This window comes from Anopheles coustani, chromosome X (genome assembly GCF_943734705.1).
Source record: "Anopheles coustani chromosome X, idAnoCousDA_361_x.2, whole genome shotgun sequence".
Classification (NCBI taxonomy): domain Eukaryota; kingdom Metazoa; phylum Arthropoda; class Insecta; order Diptera; family Culicidae; genus Anopheles; species Anopheles coustani.
Genome location: NC_071290.1, coordinates 3,845,360 through 3,871,083, shown reverse-complemented (window position 1 = coordinate 3,871,083; position 25,724 = coordinate 3,845,360). Strand labels below are relative to the sequence as shown.

Genomic DNA, 25,724 nt, shown 5'->3' with positions numbered 1-25,724 from the left:
CCCGGATCGGGAAGGTTGGCCATACTCCCTCGATCGATTAATAACACCAATCATCCTTGGAGCCTACGGTGTCCGCTTTGGGGAAAACCGAACGTCTGCAAAGTCACCGTTGGAGGAGTTTTCCGACGACCGGGAAAAGTGGTGGGAAAGCCAGGTGAAGTGTGGAGGAGTTTACAATTTTACCACAACACCAATCGAGGTTACTAGGATGCAACTCGTTCCGGGTGCAAAGGATTTGCCCTATTTTCCTTAATTTTCCCCCTCTTAAGGCAGAAGGGAGGAAATTTCCACCATCAAAAACGGTTTAACGGTGATCAATCAGACTTTTCTTTGGATTAACGCTTTCAATGTCAACTGTAAAGATCTTGTTCTGATGTTTTGTTCATGTTCTGTTGTTTAACACTAGAACTATAATTTTGAAAATAAGTAAATAAATGTCTTTTACAATGCAAAAAAATCTTTTAAAGAAGTAAACAAGTGAAAAATCGAATCGGATCGAATGTTTGTTTACTTGCCAACAAAATGTTGCCAAATAGTATTCTGTAACAAAAACAGAAAAAGTATGTATACGGAAAACGCACGCGTAATGGAAGGAGACATCTGATAAAAAAGTGTTTGCTAGACAGGAAAATTAGCTTTGCTTTTCTTGAAATGACCCAAGAGATAGGATTGTAATAATAACAAGTCGAATAAATGATAAGGTAAGCAAACAAGATTAATTGTTTTTATAATGTACTTTTTCATTCCGTGCGGTTTTCCCTTACAACAGGTTCGATTAAAATCTAAGTAAATGTTGTGTTAAAAAAATCAGAAAAATGTAATTATTCGAGCATTCAAGGTTATGTTTAATCACATCGAATGCTCGTATAATTAAATTTTACTCCAATACCATTACTTACTCGACAAAACAAAGCCATTCAACATACCAGCTCTTCTACATTGTTCACAAAGTGTATAAATTCCAGTAGATCCAGATCTAAAACATTTCATGCGAAGCTTTTCCGCAAAAAGCCTTAGGTTTCCATGCAGTTTGTGCAAGCAATCCAAATAGATCGTTTAAAGCAAAGGTTAAGTATTGTCAAAACCGCGTGCTTGATTAATCGAAGCAAAGCGGGGGAAAGGAGAAATAAAACCGGTTGGCGGAACTGCGGTGTGCGGCGGAAAGAGCTGTTTAGCGAAAATTTCAACACATTTCCCTCCCCTCCCCGCGGGCCCGCACTAGTCCTATGATCATGGTGCCACCCCGGGCCGGGCGCGTGTTTTCCTTGCACGGAACCAAGGAATTATCTCTTGCCTTGCCCTATACTTTAACGGAAGCTGCCGGAAGATGGGATGGGGGACTAAAGGACTCCAGGTGGAGGAGGAAGCGCGGGTGGAAAAGCCGAGGTGCGCGGATCGCCGGTTTGGTCGCGGAAAATTCTCGCTGCACAATAGGAAGAAAAACCAAACCCCGGGCCGTCCGCTTCGGGCACCGCTGTGCGACAAGGACGGAAGGAAGTGAGGATGCGCAAAGGTGAGAAGAATAACACAAAGATGTGTGTGTGTGTGTGTGTGTGTGTGGGAGAGGGAGAGAGAAACGCGAGAGGCGAGAGCGGTTATCCTGCTTTTTCGTTGGTATCCGTTCGCTAATGGGTGTGTGCGTAGTAATATGATGTTTTGGTGTCGACTCCGCCTTCTTAAATACATGGATCGGCCGGATTGGGCCGGCAAGCACACATACCCACACACACACACACACATACGCACACTCACTGTTTGAAGCTCATAAAACATTCTCCCCAAAGGCAAACACGAAGGTTGAGGTAAAGTTTTGGTAAAAATTGTAGCTAAAACATGTTGGAAACAATTGTCAAAATACAACAATTGAAAAGTGAGTCCCTTTACATTTGCGTGAGTTGCTGGCCGGAGAGTGGGAAAGAGCAGCAGCTCGGTCGATTATCCTTCAGCCTTTGAATCCTGAAGGTCGTTGCAGTGTGGCTTTGCCCTCCCAGCACGTCAGATTCACTCACTCCTAGGCGCTCAAGTCGAGTGAGCGAGTGAGTGAGCAGATCGCGGCGAATCGCGAAAAAGGTGTGAGATTTGAGACTGGGTTCCCTTCACGGTGCCCGCTCCCTTTCTCACTCACGCGCGCGTGTTTGGCCACACTCGCCCTTTCTCGATCGTGCCTCTCGTTCGCGCCCGCCTCGTGACGTCTCGCTCGCTCGCTCGAATGCCGGGGCACTCATCTCGCGCATGAGGCGCGCAGCATCCGCAGCAACATCGAGGACGAGGACCCGAGGACGAGGACGGACGGAATGATGATGATGCGCTTCGTCCAGCGTTCCCTTTCTCGCTGCCCGCAGCCAAGCGAATCGAAAGGAGCGCCTCGATGACGCTAGGAGGAAGGCAAACGGCAACGAAGAGAAAAAAAGAAAAAGGTAAAGAACGAGGCAAGGCAAAGGCAAAGCGGAGCCGAAAGCAGAAGAAAAGAAAAGGAGAAAAAAAAACACAACGGAATCGAAAAGACCCGGCACTCTCAGTCGAAATTCGTCTGCCGGATGGGAAAAAGCGTTTTGCCTCGGCAACCCTATAATTAGTCGAAACGTGCCCGTCGTCGGTTTCGCTTGCGTTGCTCGCATCCTTTCATCGTCGTCGTCGTCGTCGTTGCCGTCGTCGTCATCATCGTCGTGGTTGTGGTCGGCGTCGGCTCGTTCGAGTTAGTTTGTGTTTCTTTTTGGATTTGCGTTGTTGTGCATTTCTTTTTTGCTGTTCATGTGTCCGTCCGTGGTCGCTTGGATCTCCCTCCTACCGCCCCCCATAAACTGTTTGGAGCCAGCCGAAGGGCCTCCAGTGTGAGAAAGCGAGAAGGGAACGGCGATCGAAGGAGCGATCGAGTTGGAGTTTTGCGGGCAGCAGAACGGGAAGCAAGGATTTGCACGTTGGAACCTCCAAAACAATAGCGCTGATAAAAGGACAAAGTGCGAGAGTAAAGAAGCGAGCGAGCGAGACTGAGATTGAGCTCCCCAGTGGCGTGCGTGTGTGCGTGTTTCTGTGTACTATTTTTGTGGAGCCGCTTATCAAGTTCTACTTAACAAAAAAATAAAACACATCGGTCGCTGATACGCCTGATCAAATAATCAAAGACGACAACAATCAAACAACCTCCCGGGGGTCAACCAATGTGCCATCTCCGACCAGCTGTCAGCGCTGGATAGAATCGAACACTAAGTGCGTTGACAGATATCTAAGTGGCGTGATCATCAACCAACCAAAGCACGTCAAGTCAATCCTTGCGAAAGCGAGCGCGTGTGTAAACAGAGTCAGTCACTTTTTCCGAAAGTGTCATCGATCGGATTTGCGATCGATCCGGCTGTCATCTACGGCCCGGTACGCGCATCGATCGCCCAAGTGACCGGATTTTCGGCTAACGGACCCGCGGTTCGCTGAGTGCCGTGCCCGTTAGGCGAGCGGGTGAGAGAGCGTGTGTGTTTACAGTGCGTTGCGCGAGCGGGCGCACCAGAGGCACCATCTTTCGACACCAGCGTCCGAGCCGCCGAGATTGGCTTCGGGAAGAAGGAGGTGTTGATTTTTCGCCCAGCTCAAACGGGCTCAGTAAAATCCCCTCCGCGCTTCGCAAACCGGGGTCCTTCGGTGCAAACACACTCACACACAGAACACAGCCGGAAAGAAAACTGCACGCACTGGCCGCGTGCGTGCCGGTGTGCGCGAAAAATCTCTCTCTCCTCAGGCCCCCCGCCCCGCGCGTAAAAGGGGAAATGGAAAAGCGCGTGTAGATAGCTGCTGGGTACGTGGTACGAAACGGGCAGGATTTTGGGCGCGCGCGACTCCACAAACACTCCGCACGAAGCGCTACCGAGTGCTGCCCGAAGTCGTGACAGAGCGAGACGGCAAACGGAGAGCGAGAGCAGATGAGAGGCTGAGCGGTTGCAACCCGTAGGGTAGGGCAGCCCGGGGTCAGACTGGGAGATAGGCAGGCAGGCAGGCTGGCAGGCAGGCAGGCAGGCAGGCAGGCAGGCAGTGCGGACACAGGCTGCAACTAATGAACGCCGTTCAGCGAGGCCTTAATAATAGTATTTAGAAGTGGTTAATTTCGACTTCAGCCGCTCCGCGAGGCAGGTCACAAAATATCGCACCAGCGCAGCTCGCCAGCAGCAACCAAGCGAAGGTATCTCTGCAGCATACGCCCTGCACGCGGAAGTTCGCCAAAAATTTGCGCCCACCAAACCCAGTGCAAGCGGTTCTTCGTGCCATCCTGAACTGTTTAATCACACGCGCGCACGTGTGTGTGTGTATGTGTGTAGGTGTATGTGCGTGTGTACTTGGGTGCGTATGTACGTGAGCCGCAGGACGTACGGTGAACAGAGTGAAAATCGGTCAGGAGTCGCGTTTCACGTCACTTCCGGAGCACTCCTACAACAAGTGAAGAGTGTTGAGTAGAGGCAGTGTGAGCGGGGAGCAGTGTGGGCCAGAAATCGATAGAGTTGTGGAAGTTGGAAGGGTACTTGAAAGGTTCGACAAAGTGAGGAAGGATTAGAGCGACATACTTGCGTGGACAACCGAAGTCGTGAACAAGTCGCAAAGTGGGAATAGTCAGGGAATCCTAGGGTGAAGCGAATTGCTGCCGGAACCAAAACAACGAAAAAAAAACGGGTGACCGACCGCTCGACAAGCAACCTTGAGATCAAAATCCGCTATCAAAAAGGAATTGTCCAGTGACACCAAAGATTCACTAGTCTTCAGGAAGTGGAAGTGCCAGCCAAGGATATCGCGCGGTGGGTGGAGATGCACCGCCAACCGTTCATCTGCTAGCGGCACACCCTCCCCCGTCGAACCTAGGAAGTACTGCGAAAAGTGTTCGCGAATTTGGAGTTCGCATAGTACGGCCAGAAGATGATGGCATCACCGAGTTTCATGACGCAGTATCACAATCACCAGTGGAACAATAGCAGCGCACAGAGCCAGGTAGGTGTTTCTCCCTCAAAGTCCCCAAAAAGCTCTATTCCAGCGGATATCGCCGTTTGACACTCTAGTATCTAATGGGACACACGTCCATTTGTTATCTCCATACGCTTGCAGCTTTCGGCCCTCAATATCCTTCCGTATCAGTATCCGCCCCAGCCACCCTCGGTCAGCAGCCTCGGCTCGGTGGCGTCCGTGGGCTCGGCGGGCCTTTCGCCGACACAGTCGATCGCTTCGTCTAGCGGCGCCGCAAGCAACAGCAGCCGATCCAGTGCCGTCGGTGGCGGCAACCACGGGCACGGCATCGCCGTAGGAGCAGGGTGCGGCGTGGTCGGTGTCGGTCTCGGCGGAGGCGGCGGCTCCAACACGGCCAGCCCGGACGTCACGACGGCGGCAGCGGCAGCGGTAGCGGCTGCATCCAGTGCGGCCGCATCCTACGGATTCGGTATGGTTCAGCAGCCCGGAGCGCTCGAGATGTCCGCAAGGTGAGTCGTCTGGGAATCTGCAATCACATTCCGATCTAGATATGCCAAAGATCCAACAAAGTCAACATTTTCTATCTGTATACCATCTTGTTTACTTCCGCAAGTGAAGTTGTCACCGTTTCTACAAACATGTCTTGTAGCATCCAAGGTTTGGAACTTGACAGTGAGCTACTCTAGCATTACCCAGAAGAACTAGTCCCAAAGTATGACGGTCGTTGTCGAACCGTGGCGTTGGATTCCGCCTGGCTCTTAGATTCTCCAAGAGCGGTTCAAAACCGATGCCTCCAATGTCGCGAAATAGATTAGAGAAGACTAAATGTCAAACTGACTACTTGGAGGGTGGAAACTACTCAAAGTTTGATAAATCTTTCTTGAATTTGCTATATTAAACATCAGAAAAGGTAAATTTCTCATTAGTTGATTTAATAACATAATTTTGGAAGATTCTACGTAATAATGAATTGTGTTGGAAAAGCCCAGGTTCCTTTTTTGACTTGCTGCGTACCCAGGAGAGAAAAATTCCTGCAGTCTTAAGTCCGGCTCTGACCGAAGGTACCGAAAAAAAGAAAAACAAGAAGTGTAAAAATGACCCCATTCTATTGTTACCCTAAATCTCCATACCGTAATTGTAGGGCGATCATTGCTCCCAAGAACCAGAATGTGCCAGAATAATAAACGAACGGCGTTGTACCCCCTCTTATTTTCTCACGCAGATCTCAGGCAATGCACTACCCTTCGTACCCGTCGTACAGTCCGGCCAGCTACTACAACAACGTGAGCATGGCCACCAACCCGTGGTTCACGCAGGAGACGATGTACGGGACGGCGGCCGGCTGGCACGGGGCGGCCGACGCGTACGGCCTCAAGCTGGAGGAGTACTCGCACCAGACGCAGGCGCAGCGCCGTTGCGCCCGCTGCACCTGCCCGAACTGCATCAACGAGCTGTCCGGGCTGCCGCCGGTGGTCGGACCGGACGAGAAGGGCAAGCGCCAGCACATCTGCCACATCCCCGGCTGCGAGAAGATCTACGGCAAGACGAGCCACCTGAAGGCGCACCTCCGGTGGCACACCGGCGAGAGGCCGTTCCAGTGCAAGTGGCTGTTCTGCGGCAAGCGGTTCACGCGCTCCGACGAGCTGCAGCGCCACTTCCGGACGCACACCGGCGAGAAGCGCTTCACGTGCACCATCTGCAGCAAGAAGTTCATGCGCAGCGACCATCTCGCCAAGCACGTCAAGACGCACGAGAACAAGGCGAAGAAGATCGCCAAGCGCTCGGAGAAGCTCGAGGAGGCGAAGCTGCGCCGCGAGGAGGGGAAGCTCTCGAAGGGACTCGACACGGGCGTCGCGGGTGGTTTGGTGACAGCGGTTTCGAAGAAGCTACCCCACGGCGGTTCACTCGCGAAGATGTCAACGGTCAAGCGCCAGAAGCTGTCCTCGTCCTCGGGCGATAGAAGCAGGGCAGCGGAGGAAGGGCTGGTGACACCGGGGGGAGGACTCGAGCAACAACAGCAGGTGGTGGTGCAGCAGCTTCATCAACACCATCAGCAACAGCAGCACCAACACCAACAGCAGCAACAGCATAACCTTCATCAGAATCACCACCATCACCAGCAGCACCATCAAACGATGCTGGAAGACATCAACGCCAACATCCGGATACCGGAGATCAAGTCCGAGTACGGCTCGGCGGCCCCGAACAACAACAACCTATCGCCGCCGCCATCGGGAGGCGAGTCGACAGGTTCTACATCGACGAGCGCCACTTCAACAGCCGCCGCCGCTGCTGCAGCTGCCGCCGCTGCTGCCGCGGCCGCCGCCTACCAGAACTATCACCACCATCACCATCCCGGGCACCACCATCACCCGCATCATCACCATCACCATGCGGCAGCGGCGGCGGCCGCCGCCCATCACCACCACCATCACCATCACGCACCGTACTTCCAGAGTGCGTTCTTCCAGACGCCAGCTGCGGGCGCTGACAGTTCGGGCAAGAGCCCGTTCGGCGGCAACTACTGTGACGTCAGTGGGAGCGGTACCGGGTTCCATGGGAGCCTGCGCAACCTGACCGGACCCAGCACTACCTCGCCGGCATCTAGCTCCCTCGGAGGAGCGGCCGGCAGTCAGAACAATTCGGCCAGCAGCAGCACCAGCAACACCACCACCACCACCACTACCAACACGAGCGCGAGTAGCAACAACACCAGCGCCAGCAGTACCAGCAGTAGCACCAGCGGCAGCAGCAGTAACAACACCAGCAACAGTCTCAGTGCCATCGCCCAGCTCAGCAACAGTCTGGTGAAGCTGGAGGAGTACGCCAATGGCCACGGGCTTGGCGGAAGGGCTGCGGCGGCAGCGGCGGCGGCGGCGGCGGCAGCAGCTGCAGCAGCAGCGGTGGCCTCCACCTCCACGACGGAACCGCCGGCCAGCGCTGGAAGTCGCAGCATCAACAACAACAATACCCTCAACAACCACGCACTACCTCACGGCGCTCAGTTCTACGCGCATCCGCTGGCGGGCGAGTCGGCCTCGTCCACGTCCACGTCCACCTCCTCTTCCACCTACCATCCGTACGCGAGCGCCAAAGCCGACGCGATGGCGTACGGGGGTACAACCTACGACCACCATCCGCACGCTGGTCCACCCGGTTCGGCCTCATCCGGCGACAACAGTGCCTCTGCCCAGCTTGCCTCCACCTACAACATGATGATGAGCAACTACTCCCTGCATCATCAGCAACATCAGCAGCAACACCAGCAGCAGCAGCAGCAGCAGCAGCAGCAACACCAGCAGCAGCAACACCAACAGCAACATCAACAGCAACTCCTCAATCAACAGCAACACCATCAAATCCTTCACCATCAGCAGCAGCAGCAGCAACATAACCTCAACCCGCAGCAAGCGAATGGAACCGCTAGCGGGCGAGCACTTTTCAAGTAAGTTCCCCCCCTTGCAACACCAGCAGTGTCACACACACACAAAGAGTCATCAAACCAGTTGTCATCAGTCGCGAGTGCCCGGAGCGTGCTATTCCTTGGTTCTTTACGTAGTTGATTAGCACTAGGTTTCTTATCGTCGCGACTACTAGGTGTAATTGTACGCTTTCCCTTCTACGTGTGCTTGTAACTGTAAGTTTTCAAACAATATCCAACTGGAACAGTAAATCGCGTAACGGCATAACGATACGTAACGGCATCGGGACGATTACAAAAAAAACAAAACAAAACAAAACAAATGACCGCCGTCTGTCAGGACGATGAACGTCGACAGAGTGAATGGCTCATCCTTGTTCCTGTGCCAAAAAAAACAGTAAGCAGTACACTGCACTTCTTCCACTTGCATCCCCTTGCTTCAAACCTCTTGTTTCCCACACCTTTTCGTCTTCCCCGCTAGGATATGAAGGGGACACTCACCGGAAGAACTCCAAAGTGCATTGTTCATCCGGCATGAATATCCATTTTAATCAAGCCACTATTCAGGTCACTATTCAGGTTAGTCGTGGCCCTTCCCCCCACAATGGGGCCAAAATAGTAGTATTCCAGAAGCCTTTTTTTTGTTTTCCTTTGCATCGCTCTCTCGGTTAATATCCTTCCGCTCGTTCCGGTGTGTATTAAAGGCTGCAAGTTGTTAAAAACACCGTGGAAAAGAGGGCGAAAGTGAGACCCGGCTTTCCATGGCGGACGGTTTGCGGAGTTTTATGAGCTCGTTAGCGTACCGCCATTCCCGAACAAGAAAAGCCGGAAAAAAAGAGGAAACCCTTTTTTGTCGGTTTTCGTTCGAGTGAAGATTATGATGGATTTATGCGAGCCGAAATTCGGATGATTTACGACCGTGTTCGATCGGTTGACAGAAGCCCTCCTCGCCCTCGGGATTTTGGGTCTCTCGCGCGTCTCAGGGAAAGAAAGGTCCACCATGCCATAGAGAACCGGAACCGGTGGTTTCCGATGGGGTGGCCAACTCTCTTAAGGTGGTTTTGCTTGACGTAGGAAGGAAGAACACGGAGGAAAACCAAACCGAAAACGAAAGATGAAGCTAAGATGAACAACACGAGGAAAGTGCTGAGGAAATAGGGGAAATTGCACCAAACCAGGAAGCTAGCAGGAAATCAAACACGCCAAACGCGAAACGCACAGTTTCCGGAAGGATTGTAGGAGACTGGCGATCCACGATCCGAACCGAATCAAACTCTCACAACTGTGTCCGGAACGCTTCCATTTTCCGTTTTGAAGGTTTACCTCAAATGAACAACCACCTTTGTACAAAATTTAGCACAGTATCCGATGTAGCGTAGGAACTTTAGAAGAAAAACACTAAGAACACGAAACCCAGTTACGATCAAGCGATCAACCAAGCGTCGGTACTAGGTGGCATGAAATGTGGTGTGCGAATTTTCCAAAGAAAAGCGAGCGGAAAAACAAAAAACACAAAGAGACAAACAAAAGAGACAGACGAAATGGGGGATTTGCGCGAAACTAACCAGCCCAGCGACCGAGGCACACGAGGACGCTCAAAGCAAACTATCTAGCAAGTAATATTCTCCACGATCACTGTTACTGTACAGAGTGAAAGCTTTAGGTTTTTTTTTTATCTATATATAAGGATAAGTACTTGTGTATAAATATATTTATGATGGAGTCTCTAAACTTAGCGGTAAGGCGAAAGATTTAAATTAATCGAAAACGAACCTATTTTAACGAAACGGTACTCGAATAGTATTGATAACAATAAACATTTATGAGCATCTCTCAAATTGAAAATGGAAAACTGACAGCGCTTTGAAGCGTTTACTTTACAACCCGGAAAAGTGTGTGTGTGCGATGTGGGGCGAAATGTTATCCGAAAACTGAATCAACATGCAGTGAAACCGATCAGTGAGTGATCAGGGGTGTTATCGACCTGTTCGTCATTTGTTTCTGGTGTGTTTGTGACAAACTAACGGCACCGCATTGATCATGATATTCCATTAAAGGTGTGAATCTTTTTTAGAAACATAGTTTCCCAATTGACATAAAGGAACTTAACTTTAAATCTTTTTAAACATGGTTTATTCGTTTCCGAACAATTTTATAAAAAGGAGCAAGTGTTTACGTTCTGTTACACTAATTATACTAGCAATAGTGAATACCAAATCACACTTGGTACGTCAATTTGTTGTAACCTTTTTTCCGGATTCTGTAACATTCTATCTAATGGAGATATTTTTTCATTATTCGAACGGCTTTTCTTTTGATGTTTTACTGTGTTCTCTACAACTGATTGTTACTGCGGGTAAATATAAAAAAACACGGGTTTACTCTTTGAAATTCCGAAGAAAACATGTTAGTTTTGAAAGAAAGGTGCTTCCATAATACAGCCTTTTTGTTTTTATTAAATCAAACAGTTACGGAGATGTTACAAATGAAAGTCTAAAATAGACGTCAAATCGACGCTCTGGTATAATTAGTGTTGCGAAGTGAAGTTTGACATTTTCATCACACGCTCAAGTGACAACGCATGAAATGGATAGGCGAATTTTCGATTAAGCGCTGATGGTGCATCAACCTTTCCCTCTAGTCTGTCGCCTATTTCGATGAATGGAACACCGTGCGTCAGTTGTGCAGGCGAAGGACGCACACATTGCGGAGGCAAAAACAGAACGAAGGTAAGTAGAAATGGAATGCAGAATGCCCCAGCATCCCCGAGCGGGAGAGAGGGGTTTTCGCCCCCGGTGGGTGATGAATTTTTCATACCAAAAAGCCGGACACTCGTCGGCACTGGTCGTGTTTTCCATTGCAAATGTTCCCCACCCGCCCGCCGGAACGATCCCGGGCGCTCCCCGGGGAAGTGTCCGGAACGTTCTGGAATCGCGCGGGTTGGCTTAATTAAATATTTATTTGTTTACTTAGGTCCGGCAGTATGGTTTGTCGCCGAAGTGGCCAGCGGTGGCGGCCTTCAGCGGCCGACGACCGGCGGGAACTGGAGCGTGTGTTGTACCGTGCGAGTGTGCTGAATTCTAGACGGTCATCCAAGGTGCCGTTTTACAACTGGCAAGCTATTTTTCTCCAATCACCGAAATTACGTGACCTAACAACGAAAACGATCCGGATCAGATCATCTAACAAGAAATCAATAGGAACGAGAGAAAGAACGGGAATGAACGAATGGAAGTAAAAAACACAGAGCAAATGAAGAGAAATGAAAGGAAAGAAGAAACCCTTAAAACCAAAAGAACGCCGAACAGTTTGTAACGCTAATTAACCTACTTGTACATGCCTCACTTATGCACACCGCGACTCCTCCGGGCAGATTTGGTTTCTATTCGGTTCGCGCGTCGGGGTGCGGGCAGGGGCGAGGAAGGCAAATTTAAATACTTACCCAATTGAAGACGGCCGATAATGAAGACGTCGGGCGGTGTTTTGTTTTTTTTGCTGCTTTTCTTGCGCACGCGGTTTTTCTACGCTGTTCCCTGGAGCGTTCTGATTGGTCGAGAATGGTGCGCCTGATTAGCCGAAACCGATCGATTGGGAGCGATTGAACGGTGTTTTTAGGAAGGAAAAGGTGCCGCCATGAAACCGCGGGCAGGTTGTACGTTTGACATGTTTTGTGGTGACGCAATAAATTTGGAAACAAATTCACTCAACCGGATTGGAGCCACCCAAGATGATCTGCTCCGTGTCGGAGTTGTCGGCACATTCGGTTGTTTAAGGTTACGCATACGACACGGTGGGTGGGAAGTAGAAGGAACCGTGAACATGTCATTTCCGTCCGGTTTGCGAGCGACACACCTTTTGACGACGCGTACGATCGCTGGCCGGGATCCGTGACATCCGACACTCAGCGGAGTGACGTGGATAAAGTGACGTAACAGCGATGAACGTTTTCTGGGGCAACATTTACCACTTTGTTGCTGTCACCGGGACACGGATGGATGAGTGGGAAAAATTATATCCATTACTAGGGCTGGGAAGCGAGCTCAAAATAAATGTTAGCAACATTCGTCGATTGGCGATTTTTAAGCAGCGTAGCTTTAACTGGAGTTGCAGTTTTTGAATGCTGTTTGGCGCACAATATCTCTGACCAAGGTACCATTCCCATTTTCCCCACAGTTAACAACATAAGTTGACAAAACACATTAATGAACTATTCATTCGTTTGTTTACGTTCAGATAAGATTACGCATGCGATTATAGGGTAGGAAAGTCAACATTCGTTTTGATAGATTGAGCAGCGGAATTACTCGATTACTTTGTTTCCTAGGTTAGACTAGGACGTTTGGCGTTTCATTCTGTACTTTGGCTAAAAAGCCAAAGAGATGGTAGAAAATATAGTTAATTGCAGTTGACAGATTGAAAGTAAATTTCGCTGCACAAAAAGTGTCGCTCTTGAAATGTCATCGTTCGCTCCGTAAAATCTGGTCCAAGCACATCGAAAACAACCCCCGTGGGATGTTCTGGTGGTATTCTCTTCCCGTTTTGTCCGATCTTCCATCAGCCGAGAGACGTCAAAGCGATCGGCAAGACAATATCCTTCGCCGGACGCTTGGCGTTTTCCCACCTCGGAGGATGGGCTCGATTAATGCACCTGAGTGAACGAGAACCCGCAGGGATAATAATGCAAGCTAACCGAGGGCCGAGACGGGTGGAGGTCGGTGGTTGGGTCGTGTGGCTTATTTTTTTGTACCACTTTCCACACCCTTCCCTTCCAACCCACCGAGCGACGCCATACGTCATCCGCCCGAGCAAGCGTTTATGGTTTATTTTGTTTTACTTTATGTGGTGGCGAAAATAATAATAATAAATGGAAAATAAAACAAAAAAAAACGTCGGGGAGTCGGGGGGAAAGAGAGCGGAAACCCGCGGACCGAAATAACAATGATCAGAAACCCCCTTTTACGGGAGTTGGACGGGGACGTATCACTATCATCAGCATTATCATCATTATCATCGACAATCACATGATGATCGTCTTCATCATAATCAACATCGTCAAGCGCGCCATTCAGGCGGGGTTCATCGCAAGCATCGCGCGCACGGCAGGCTACAATTTCGTCCAAAGTGACGAAATGAAAGTGATGATAAAAATTAAATGGTTCCTTGGGCAGTACCTAAAGGGAGGGGGAGGCACACCGATGGGGTGGAGGGGACACTGTCATCGTGTCGTGGATTTGTGGGCTCACATCAGCTCATCACCCCAGCCAAGGGTGTTCGATCGCCCAGCGAACGCAAACGTAAATAATTCATCCGTTCACTCCCTCTGTTTCTCTCTCTCTCGCTCTTCGTCGAGAGATGAAAAAGCGCAATTGGAAGGACGCGGTTACGAGTCACTCCGATTTAGTGGGTCTATTAGCAGCCGGGAAAGCCGAGCAAAATAATAACAGTAATGATAAATATCCTCCCGAATGAGGATACTCCTCGCGGGCGTCCAGCTCGAGAGGTGTCGAAGAAAATAAATGCCATTATTTGTATAAGTCATCCGTTTTACATTGTAACGCGTAATGAGTTAGCAAAAGCGCGGGAATGCTCCCATTCTTGTGCCCCGGGTAGCAAAAGCCAAAGCGGAAAGCATTATGATAATATTATTGTAAAATGGACTCCCTCTCCCTTCGCCGTCCCGGAGGTATTATAAAAATAAAACCGCGCAAAAGATAAATGAAAATGTAATTCGTTTGCGTCTCGTATCGTTACCCGGCTGCGATGACGACCTATGATGAACTGCAACATTACCACCGCTCGGCATGGCGCTACTGCGCCCGAATTCTGGGGAGAGAATGGAGATGCTAGTTTTTCACCCTCCGAACGCCCATTTTTTTTGTGCCCCCTGCGGTCCCATAAGGAAAGTCATAAAAACGGATCGCACGCTTCGCGGAACTTTACACATCTTGGAATTGAGTGTTCGCCGTCGCTCGCTAGAGACATTAAATCTTTTTTTTGTCGGGTGGTTTCACAGTCACGGACATTGCGGAACCAGCACTAGCTCCAGCTTTCAACCAAATACTCTAACGGCCATCGAGAATGGGCCAGGGTTGGCTTGGAAGTGGTGTACTTCGGTTGGAGAGCACTTTAGAAATAAAGGCCTATCAGATCCGTATTGCAATATCGTACGAGTTGAGATCGATAAGTGTTCATTTTCGCTTCATTTGATCGACAACGTCAAAATGTTGTCATCGATCTTTTGGGGAATATAGTCTGATATAAAATATGTTTATTCTTTGGTAATGTACTAAACATTTCATCTAAGAAGTGTTTGCGTTTAAATGCCAAACACTGGACTGCCATGGGGTTGTCGATAATGGGCGAACAGGAGGTTCAGAATTCACAATTACTTCATTTGTTGTTTACACCGAATGTACGAAGGAATTGATTGTTTACCAGATTAAGCATTTTACGAATGTTGTCCAGGGCAATTTCAGTTTCATATGCAAACAGCTGTTGGACAGCCTAAAAGCTACATCGATCATGATGGAAAACTGGTACGTGCAGCGCAATTCGAGTAGTTATCGATCCAATCTTCGTCTACGTCGTTCGCGATAAGCGCCATAGTAGCGCCTCTTGTTTGGGGCCGTATTTGGAGGCCTTTCGGAAGCTCTTCGGGAGGGTACCAGGAGGTTGGAGCTGCACTTAAGTGGGACTGAAACGGGAGTCTCCGGACGCCAAGCGATCCCAAATGGATCGGGATCAAACGGTGTCGGCGCGTAGTCGGCGCTATCGCGGGATCTCGGGATGTTGGTTGGTTGGTTGGTTTTTCCCTGCCCGAACCTTGCGGTGTTCGGTGTCTCCATAGTCTATACGCTTTTGGGCGCAAGTCTATCAAGCGTAGTTCCAACGCGAAGGTCCCAAAGTGCTCGGGAGGAGAAAACTCTTTCACGCGGTAGTGGCAGGTAGACGATCAAAGAAGGGTTTGGACTGACCGGGGTGAAGGAGCAGGAGAGTCGCCAACAGTCGGCCGAGCGTAGTCCAGGTCAGTCCGTAATTAGAATAGAGAAGAAGATACGCGCCGCTTCGGATGGTCCAGAAATCGCCAGAAACTGCCTGCTCATCGTGCGCCATCGAGGAAGATACCCCGGGCATGGGATGGGAGACGAGGGCGCAGAAGAAGGGAAAAAACTACAATAGCATTAGAGGCACCAAATCGGAGCACACGAACAGCGAGGACCGAGCCAGCCGAAAATGTGAGGAGAGCGAGATCTAGGTCTAGCAAATTGATAAATAATTACAGGGCCTCCGTGTGCCGCTCCAGTCCACAGCCTTCTATCCTCACATCTAACGCCGGCCTCCCTCGGCCTCTTCTATATCTTCCCGGTCTCGAGGACGAGGCAGAAGGAGGAGGTGGCTGGGAAGCGTCTAGCGCCAGGGACCCGGCGCACTCTCCGATCGGCCGGCGCTGACCTGCGCTCTTCCGCTCGCTTTGTGGTTCGATGCCCTTTTTCGCTAACCTGTCAAGTAAGTGCATAGTATCGGTAATCGTCGGTAGCCGGAGGAGCCGGAGAAAGAGCGATCTCGCCCTACGGTCGGCCATCGCCGCTCGATCGCCGCTGGTCATCATCGTCCATCGGCGCTGCGCGCCGTGCTATCGCCCCTGCGCCAATCGATTTCTGGAGATTCATCGACTGAGATTACGTCGACGAAGTAAGTGGGCTCGATGTATGCGCGTCGGACTGCTTTCGCGTATGCGTAATGGCCTACCCTGCCGCCCGCTCCGGGGTGCGATAGAGGCTCGCACGAAAGCCGCGTACGTCCGCGAGGTCACCGGGGGTAACCTTCGAACCTTTCCTCGCTCGCTCCGCTGCCTTTCCACACCAAATGAGCGCGATCCGAGGCCCCGAGCCGACTTTCCGAAGCTGCTGCGTCACGCTCGGTAGTTGTCCTGCGGTCCGCTTTTTGCTCCATCGTTTTCCCAGTCGCCGTGTGCCCGCTTCTGCCGACTCCTTTACGTTCCGCTGTCTCAGAACACAGCTTGGATCTCGAAAAAAAAGGTGGAAGATTCTTTCACCGGTACCATCACATTGGAGTAACGTAACGAGTCACCCGGTCACGATTACGATGATGAAGGAGTTGGATTAACAGGCTCCCAGTGAGTGAAACGGCATCAGTTGGTAGCGTTACCGGACAAGCGGGTGTGACTGTTTAATATCTCATGGAGAACACACTCTGCGTTATGGACCCCGAAGCGGCTCTCCTTTTAAGCCGGTTGTATGCCTTTTGGCTATCTAGAATGTAGCGTTGTGCACAGAATATCCCTACCAAGGGATCGAAGGTCACAGTTTTTTGGGATATTACAGGATATTAGAGAAGGATCCATCATTACTCAGAATGTTCCTTTCGGGACTCCCTAGATCACGAGAACAATGATTTGGGGATCCTAGAGTATCCTCCCCGAAGTGCCGAGCTGCGAGGAGAAGTTGAGCGTCCGGAAGTAAATGCTATAGAATATCTCATGGTGGCTCTCCTTTTAACCCCATTATATGTCTGTTTTCTATCCCGAATGCTGTTAGGCTAGAATATCCCTGCATAGGCAACATAGACCAGCTTCAAACACCGTAGCCCAAAGTTTTGGGGGAGCCTAGAGCGTCGTCGGGAAGGATCTATCCTGACAGATCCGAAGTGTGGAGCCCTTGCAGGTTGAAGTTGTGTGTCCGGAAGTACGAGAAAGAAAAAAAAAGCCCCTCAAAAGAAGAAGAGTCCCCGCGAAAGTCTTGCCACTAATGCATCTCGCCGAGATTCGCACAAATGGCGGCCGGCACGTAGCTGACAGTGGCGCCGGGAGGGTTGGAGGTAAGCGCACACATATCAGGAGTTTGATTAATGGCCAGTCTAAGCAGGTTCCGACGACTTGGCTCTGCCGGCGAATACCCCTGAACGCCGAGCTGAGCCGAGTACCGCAGTCTCCTCAGTATGGCTTGGGTTTTTATGGCCGCTCGTCTTCGGTGTCTTGCCACAGAAACGCACTACGTTTCACCCTGTCTCTCTCTCTCTCTCTCTCCTCCGTTCTTAGTGTTTTGCTGTCCACTTCCCGCGTCAGCAGCGTGTTTCTCCTCATCCTTTTGTCCTTTTGGCGGCGACCGGTGCCGACCATAGAGGAAAAAGAACGAAAAAACCTTAGGAGAGACCCGAGCGAAGATGGATGGATGAGCCCTCTGGTTTTGCCTTTTTTCCTTCAGCCTCCTTTCGGGCCCCTTTTGCGTCTTGATGGATTTCGGCCGCCGCTACCAGCACCTCCACCTCCATCTCCATCCGTTTGGTGGCGTTGGCGAAATTTCCCTCCCTCTCCCAAGGGCGCGCGCCCAAACACACGCTCGGTCGCCCACTCGAATGAGGACCTCTCCCCGCCGCCTCCGCCGCGGGAGGATTGGCTGCCGGCGTGCCGGTGATGGACACAGACAGAAACATTTGTTAAAGTAGATTGATGATGAGATTTGTTTTAATGTCTTGCGAACGATCTAATTTACTTCTGTCTGGCGAGCCTTTAACGCCCGACAACGACGACGACGACGACGACGACGAATACGACGGCGACGATGGCCAGAATCGACTCCGGCGTATCCCTTTTGGCGGAGGGCCCGCAGGACTAGAGTGCCGGGCGGGAAGGAACACTCTCCGGGATCGGGGTTTGGGTTTTTCGCCTTTTTGTTTTAGCCGCCGACTTCCCGAACCTCGAACGCTGAAGGATGAAAACTGCGCGCGAATGAGTTTTTAGCTCATTACTTGCCGTGGACGCAACGTTTGGGGGGGAGGGGTGGGGAGGCTGGAGACGCGCGGCTTAATGGTACTTCTGCGAGAAAACGGTTTTACGCGATTAGAGCGATGGCCATATTGAATCGGGGTGGTTTTTTTCTTAATGCCACTCCGAGTATGTTTTCCTCCAGTTCGATCCTGTTGTTAGGCAGCATCCATCTCTCAAACCTCAAACCGAGTAGACCACTTCCTCTTTGGAGGAATTGCAAGAGCGGACACTCTTCGCTCTTCTTCTGCCAGACCCTAATTCTTAATTAAGATCACGTTTAATTGTTTACCGAATCGACTTGCCCGGCGCTGAACGAAACCCAGGAGGCTTTGAGAACCCCTGGTGAACTTTGACGCGCTACCGAAAGTGGTCGGGGGCGTGAAGGATGAGGTGTTTTGAGGTTCAACTACAATCATTAGACATGCGTCGTTGTACAACTGATTGAAAAAAAATCGGTGAATACAGCAAACGAGTGATTGTTCTTTATTTATGAGTATACATCTCCATTGCACAGTGTTGTTTACTGTGCTGCGCAACACTCCTGCTCCTCAACGCTCTGCTCCAAGTTCCTGTTTTGCATAGCTTTTCGTTGGTTCTGCTCGCTTAGTATTTTAATATCGCCGTATGATGATTATAACCAGTTTCATTATATCTAATTTTAATCTCATCATATTATTATCGTTTTTTATTTTATGGTTAATTTTTTTGAGGTCCTTTTGGTAGTATGACTAGTTGCTCCTTTCCTTTCATTAGTTTCTTAGTCATATGGTCAGTTAACCGTGACTTTTTGTCTCTTAGTTGCAGCAGGATGCATTTTGTAACAATCTTTGTAACCTTTAATTCCTCCTCGTTTGATTTCTACTCCAGTTTCATTGAATGCGTCAAAGCATTTCTTATCTACACTGCACATTTATTTACAAAATAGATTGTATCAAGAGGGATTTTCCATTGTTTTCCATTGCTACTTGTTTTATTTTTAATTCAGTTGTTCAATTCAATTTGGTGCTGTGTTTTTCGTCCAATAACCAGTATTTTTGTTGTACTTTTGTTTCTGTTTTCGGTATTTCTCAATCTTCCTTTTGCCTTTCAATTTTTTATAAAAGACTCCATTGCAAAGCGTTATATACTCCAATGGCTAATAACTTTAGTTCATTAGTCAGTTTTTCTTTATCATATTGCTCAATGTAGGTTTTATTTCCCGCGGAAAGCAATCAAGATGTCACCGAGCGGGGTTTTGATTCATTTACGTCGCTCCTTTGGCGTTTATTTCCATACGTTCGCCCACAAAAACTTCGTGGTTCGATGCGATGGAAACCGCTGCAACCGTTTTTATTGCTTTCGGTTGGAGCGGTAATGAAAGGAAAACAGCTCGGCATTTTCCTTATCGCCCCCGCAAACAACAACAACGGAACGGAAAGAAAGAAACATTCAATGGAGAACTTAAATCGACAAAGGAAGAAGGGGGAAGCGGTTTCGGAGGTTGTATTCGACTCGTTTTGGGGCGTCATCTCGAAGCTGGAGCCGCCCAGTTTGTGCTACTTAATTTAATTATCTTTTATGTTTGGTTTTTCACCAGCAAAACGACGTCAATACGTAAAAAGACGACCCGAATTTAACGAATAAAAAATAACGGGGAGATAACCTCAAATCAAATAAACACCGTCCAACCGCCGATTCGGCTGAGAACACCACAGCAACACCAATGATGATGGTGATGAGTTTTTCCCCGTGAAAAGCTACCCCTACGTTCTGGTCGTATTCGCGAACGCACGCTCGAGCATTAGGAAACAATTGTGATGCGGTCCAGCTGCTGCCCCGGGAGAGTACCCGTCGTCTCGGGCTCGGGAAAATTTTCCGACCACCATCGGACGCAGAAGAAAAGGAAAGCTGATGTAAAGAACGCGGTGAAAGTGGCATTACCGCACAAGCATAAACCAAACCATCGTGTCGCGTTTACGGCTCGGGCTCGAGCTTGGCACCCTAGGGGGTTTTTCTTCAGCCTTTCCACGCACTCTCCCCGGGAATCGGTGGGTTGTTGGGTGAGTAGTTTAAAATTAATTTAGATTTCCCATGTTGCCATCGGCCAATGCTCGGCCAGGCCAGCGGGAAGGGGGTGGGCCTCCGGGGTAATGACATTTGCTGCGGACAGTGGACTAATGAATTTGATAATGATTCGCATCCGCGTGCCCCGCTTTCGGGTGGAAAGCCGAAAAGCACGCCGTGGAAAATCACAGCACGCGCTCGCTGACGCTCCTTTTTTCTGGGCTCGCTGATTGAATTGGACGTTTCCCTTACAGTTTCTCGTCGTGCCAAACTGTAACGGTTGGTTTTCCCCCGCGGTGGTGGTGGTGGTGGTGCGGAAAATCATTAGCAAACGTCGGGTCGAACGATCGAGCGCGCGGAAACCCCGCCGGTTTTGCCAAAATCCCGTTTGCACATAACGATGATTTTTGTCGTTTCTAATGATGTTAGTGTTTATGGGCTCGTCTTCCTCCCCCCTTACCCACTCTCCTTTCTTACAATCTAAACCACCCACCAACACATGCACCCCCACCCCACCCCATCGGAGGGAAAATGTCTGGCGAAATGGGAAGGAGAAAGAAAAGTTCCCCCTTACGAACAGAACGCTCGAATTGCGAAACGTGTAATAAATTTTAAATCCTCTTCATGCACCCAGGAAAAGTCGAGTGCTCGCGATGGGGGGGGAGATGTTGGGAGGTGGGGGGTTTGAAGCACGCAAGAAAATAAAACGTCGAGTGCGAGAAGCAAAAGGGAGAAAACCGAACGCACCCTCGCCCGTCGAGTTTTCCTAGCCGGGAAAACTACACCAAGAGGAGGGGGGTGGTGGAGAGAGTTTCCTTCCTTCAAGTAGCTAGTCCTCGATTGGTTGACGGTACGGTAGGGTGAAGGGTGGTAGGGGGAAAAGGATGCTCGTTTGGGTCTTTATTTATTTTAATGTAACAAATGAAAAGCAATAAATAAATCGCAAACCGGAGGCGGTCTGTTTTGATCTCTCTCCGACCCGGTTGCCGGGAGAGCGGGGGGGGGGGTTTTCCCACACCCACGTACCCCACCCCTGGTCACACCTCCCACGAACCGACCCGCCACTTAATCTGTTTCTCCTTCGCCCGCAAACTGCTACCACTTGGCAGATTCAAATCGTTTGTCGCCAGTGGAAAATGCGGGTCGGAAAAGCGGACCGCGGCGGTACAATTTGTGGGTGGTGCCCGGAGGAATGGAAAAAAATAAAACCGGCATCAAGAAAGCCCAACCAGTGCCGATGAAGTTGATGAAGTGCCGTTGTTGTGATCCACTCGAAAGGTAAAAGGAAAAAGGCAGAGTGGGAGACAATAAAGTATAAAATCAAAGATTTCAAAACGATGTACTTGGAAGAAGAAAGAGCAAGATGGATCGAAGGGGGGAAGGGGAGGAGATGTGAAGTTAATGGTACACGATCCGTTTTTCCGCCGGTGGCAAATGATTTTTCTTCCGATTCGAGGCAAAATTAACCGCGCGCCAGAGCACTTGAGTTTTCCCGGCGCGAAAAAGGAAAAATGTTGCCCGTTTCGGCCATATGGCAAGGGTGGGGGGGAGCGAAAAACCCGGTGCGTCTTGGGAGATGGGTGCTTACTAAAGAGTAAAACGCCTTCGTTCGTTCCTTATGTGTTTTTATTAACCGACCACGAGAACGGGAAGCTTTTAACAAGCGCGAGTGCGTGACGAACTCCGAAAAATCCACTCGGAAAATCTTTGTTTTCCTTCGCCTTTCCCGCCGCGAATCCGCCGCATCGAAGGCGAGGGATTTCGATTCGAGCCGTAATGGGATCTCCTCCTTCCGGCTATGCAGATGGTTCGATCGTTCGGTTCGGTTCGCGGACCGGAGGTTAATAATCGATTTATTATGCCGCCAAGCCGAACGATGCCCGCAAGGGTCGAAGGCAAAGGAGCGACAAATAATGTTCGTTTTTCTTTCGTTGTTTTCCATCCGAACCGACAAATTGCGGCATGAAAATGCGCTCAAATCAAGGAGCGCTGCGTTTTACAGCGTCGTTTAGTTATTTTTCTTTTACTTTTCAACTTTTCAACATTTTTGGTTTGGTGTTTTTTGGTAGGATTTCTTTTTGGATTTCTCTTTTTTATTGTTATCAAATGTTTTGAGAATTGTTTAACTATTTTTATTAAACATTATCAAATATATACTTAAGTTGTCAAGGAAAAAACTGGTTACGTTAAGTGAATTTACGTCGTTTGTAACTTGTTTGTTAAATTTTATTAAACCGGAAAAAACTCTAAGGAAGCTATGGAAAACTTATAAAAGCTTTTGAAAAGATGGAAACATTACTTAAAAAAGGGATCAAAGTGACAAAAAATTCATAAAAAGAGGAGTTTCGGAAAAACCCGCATCTTATGAGTAGAAATAGTTAAAACAATATTCAGAAATCAACATCTCCTGCCAAAATCGACAGTTTGCTTTTTTCCTCGATGTTTGTCTTTTCTTGCGTGTATGTTTTTTTTAGTTTCTCCTCAAAGGCCCATTAAGGGTTAAATAAATCAGGGGTGAAAAAAAGAAAATGCTACCCCTCGTATGATATCCCCTTCAAGCAAACGACGAAAAAATACACATATAAAACACAACGGGAAAGGAGGATGATTTGAAAAAAAAAGAAAACAAAACACACGCAAAAGGGAAAACACGGCGCTTGGTGTCCGACTTGCGACCGGAAGTGTATCGGATTTCCGAAATCACTTCTGACGCTGGTATATTGGCGACGAGCTCAGAGGATGCGTTCCGTTTCGCTCCCTGCCGATTGGTCCGGAACCGGATGCGTTACCATTGACTCCAATGAACACACATACACGCACACATGATGATAGTGGAGTACGCATAAATAACTCAACTTCTTACCGTACCAAGAACCTTCGGTACAATTGTGTGCGCAACCACATCGCATCACATTGGATGGTATCATAAAAAAGAGAAAAGAAGGGGAAAAAAAGAACAGGAAACATAGGAAGAGCTGATGGAAAGAGGAAAACTAGCTGCCGACCGACCGTGAGCCGGTGATGTGCCGGCAGTAACAGCTCCAGCGCCGGGGTCCATCGGGGTCATCGTCATCGTTGTCGAGGTTCACGCCGGAAGCTACTGTTTCTCGCCGTCCGGTGGCCGGCACGGGCCGATAAAAATGCCCGGAAAAAGAAGCCTGGTTGCCGCACAAGAACGAACGTTTTTTTCTTCCGAACCGGCCCCTTTCGAGAGGTGGAAAAACGGTGGAAAACGAGGTTGAATCGAGCGTGGCGGCGACTTGCGAAACGATAAAAAAAGAGAAGTCGCTAGCAAAGACCGTAATCGAATGAATCAGAATCAGCATCCGACATGGGGAAATGGACCAAAACAACAATAAAAAAAAGAGAGCAAAACAGAGAACAAACAAACGAATAAAAGTTACCAACGATAGCGGGATAGGGAACGATAGGAAAGCAAAAGAAACACTAACGCTCGCATAAAGGAAATAAACAACACCAAGAGCGCTGGCACAGCGGGATGCGGTGGCACTAAACCACACATACACACATACACACACACTAGTGAAGTGGACCATAAACGCGGAAAAGATCAAGTAGGGAAAATGGCAAACAACAAAAGGCCGGCGACTCAATGAAAGTGGCATTAGTTAAGCAGCTGCTAACATTACTATTCATTTCACGTCACATCACTTCGGGCTGATGGCCATTCGGAGAGGGGAGGGTTTTTCCTGCAGCTAGCCGGAAAAAGTGTCCGATTTTTATTACGCTCCCCCGTCGTCATGTGCGTGTGTGCGCGGTTTTATTTTTTTCTGTTTTTTTTTCTTCATTTCCACCTCGAGTGTCCTTTTCTTTTAGATGCCCGGCATTTACTGTGAGGTGAGGCAATAATGCACCACTTTTGGGAAAAAAAACTTTAATTTCCTTGCAGCCTGTTGAAGAAATGTTTCCCCAAATTTAAGTTTGTTTAAGTTTAACCTGCTAGATTATTTTGACCCCGGGATGATCTTGTATGAATTTGTTTATTCATTTTAACAATTTAAGGATTATAACATAATATATTTTTTAGTATTTGTTTAGTAACATATGAAGGTACCTGATGCGTGTTTACGACATGGAAAGAAACTGAAGGAAAATGTGCTCGAAAATGTTCTAGGTAAATATAGCTTTATTTCTTATCTTTAGCAAATTGATTGCACTGTTTGCGTTGTGCAAACAAAAGGACACTGACGCGGCCTTTTTGATGTCCTTCGATCGTTCCTTCTGTTGGACTTATCGTAAATGATCCTCGGCAATCTAATTCCGAACTTAGTAGCTGTCACCTGTCACAATTAACGTTTGTAAACAAAGTTTTCTAGTGGGTTGCACCATTTACTGGCAGATGAAATAAAATCGTCGTAAGAACGCTTCTTTTCGGTAGTGAAACCTTTCAGTGACATATTTTGGAGCCAACGCTCCTCCATTTGTTCCATTATACGTTTCTTCGCCTCACCCTCTTCGTAGGTTGAGGCCCTTTAACGATCATATTAATTTCCTACCCGGAGTGTGTGTGTTTGTTGTGTTGCGTCATCGGACCCCGTTCTAGCAGCCCGGGAAAGGGGACAGGCCGGTGAACAGGAGGTTGTAAGAAACCCTTGCGAGGAGGAGGAAAAAACAACATCCACCCTCGCCCTCACCCCCGTTCGTCCGACCCGAAACGATCGCGAAGATCGGCTCCGTTCCGCAGTGAAAACCGTGAAAACATGCATCATCACGGCGCTTCATCGATTCGCCTCGTACGGTGGGGCGTGGGATGGGAAGGTACGGTGGGGGTAATCGGGACCAGCTTGATCCATTCCACCGGTATTAAACCTAATTAATTTGCGGCAATTTTGTGCCTATTGTTAATGCGCCCCGCGGTCAATTCGGCGGCCGGAACGCTACTCCTTCGCGGCTTTTCTCGCTGCTCGTGCTCTTCGCCCCCCCGTCGTCCAGTTTGCGCGGTCCGCTTCGTCCCTTTTGAAGTGTGCTTTCTTCACCCCCACATTCCTCAAACACCCTCTTCACAATCCCTTCACGCACAAACACGCACCCTTTACAACTCTTTCAGTTTCTTTAAAGTTTGTTGCCCAATTGTTCATTTTTCTTCGTCCAATTTACAGTGTCGGTGGTGGTGGTGCGGTTGGCGGTGAGGGCGAAGGCTACCCATAGGAGAATAGTGCCCTTTTTTTTCCTACCTTGTCTACAACGCCTTTCCTTTCACGATCTTTCGTGGAGCTGTTCGGAGGCGAAGGTTTTCTAATCGCACTCGTTGGCTTCGTCTTCAACGGGATTTCGCTGGTCGCGATTGCGATCGGTCCGGGAAATGGCTCCATCATTTTCCGAGCCCAAAGCCGTGGTTATCGATGGCGCCAGGCTGCGATCCGATCCGTGCGATAAACCGGCACATCGTGCTTTGCTTGTATTTTCAAACGGTGGAAACTACATTTGAGGTACTTACTCGCTTAAACGATCAGCATTATCGATCTGTTTTCCCATTTAACTTGAGTTTCGTTTTTCAGACCTTCTGTGCAGCAACTC

The 25,724-nt window shown here is 49.2% G+C and overlaps 1 protein-coding gene across 1 annotated transcript; it reads left to right on the top strand.

The window, feature by feature from the left end:
- The first annotated feature begins 4,591 nt into the window (after positions 1 to 4,591).
- Positions 4,592 to 10,087, top strand: LOC131269518 (transcription factor btd). The gene is made up of 4 exons (XM_058271920.1): positions 4,592 to 4,962; positions 5,077 to 5,444; positions 6,158 to 6,956; positions 7,017 to 10,087. Exons 1-4 carry the CDS (start codon positions 4,891 to 4,893, stop codon positions 8,382 to 8,384), a joined length of 2,607 nt encoding a protein of 868 aa, XP_058127903.1. The 5' UTR covers positions 4,592 to 4,890; the 3' UTR covers positions 8,385 to 10,087.
- Positions 10,088 to 25,724: the final 15,637 nt, after the last annotated feature.

Bases quoted from the DNA above. Each gene is read 5' to 3' on its own strand.
- LOC131269518 (XM_058271920.1), top strand. From the start codon at position 4,891: ATGATGGCATCACCGAGTTTCATGACGCAGTATCACAATCACCAGTGG. The intron at 5,445-6,157 runs GTGAGTCGTCTG...TTTCTCACGCAG, and splicing joins GCGCTCGAGATGTCCGCAAG to ATCTCAGGCAATGCACTACC. The intron at 6,957-7,016 runs GTGGTGGTGCAG...CACCAACAGCAG, and splicing joins GACTCGAGCAACAACAGCAG to CAACAGCATAACCTTCATCA.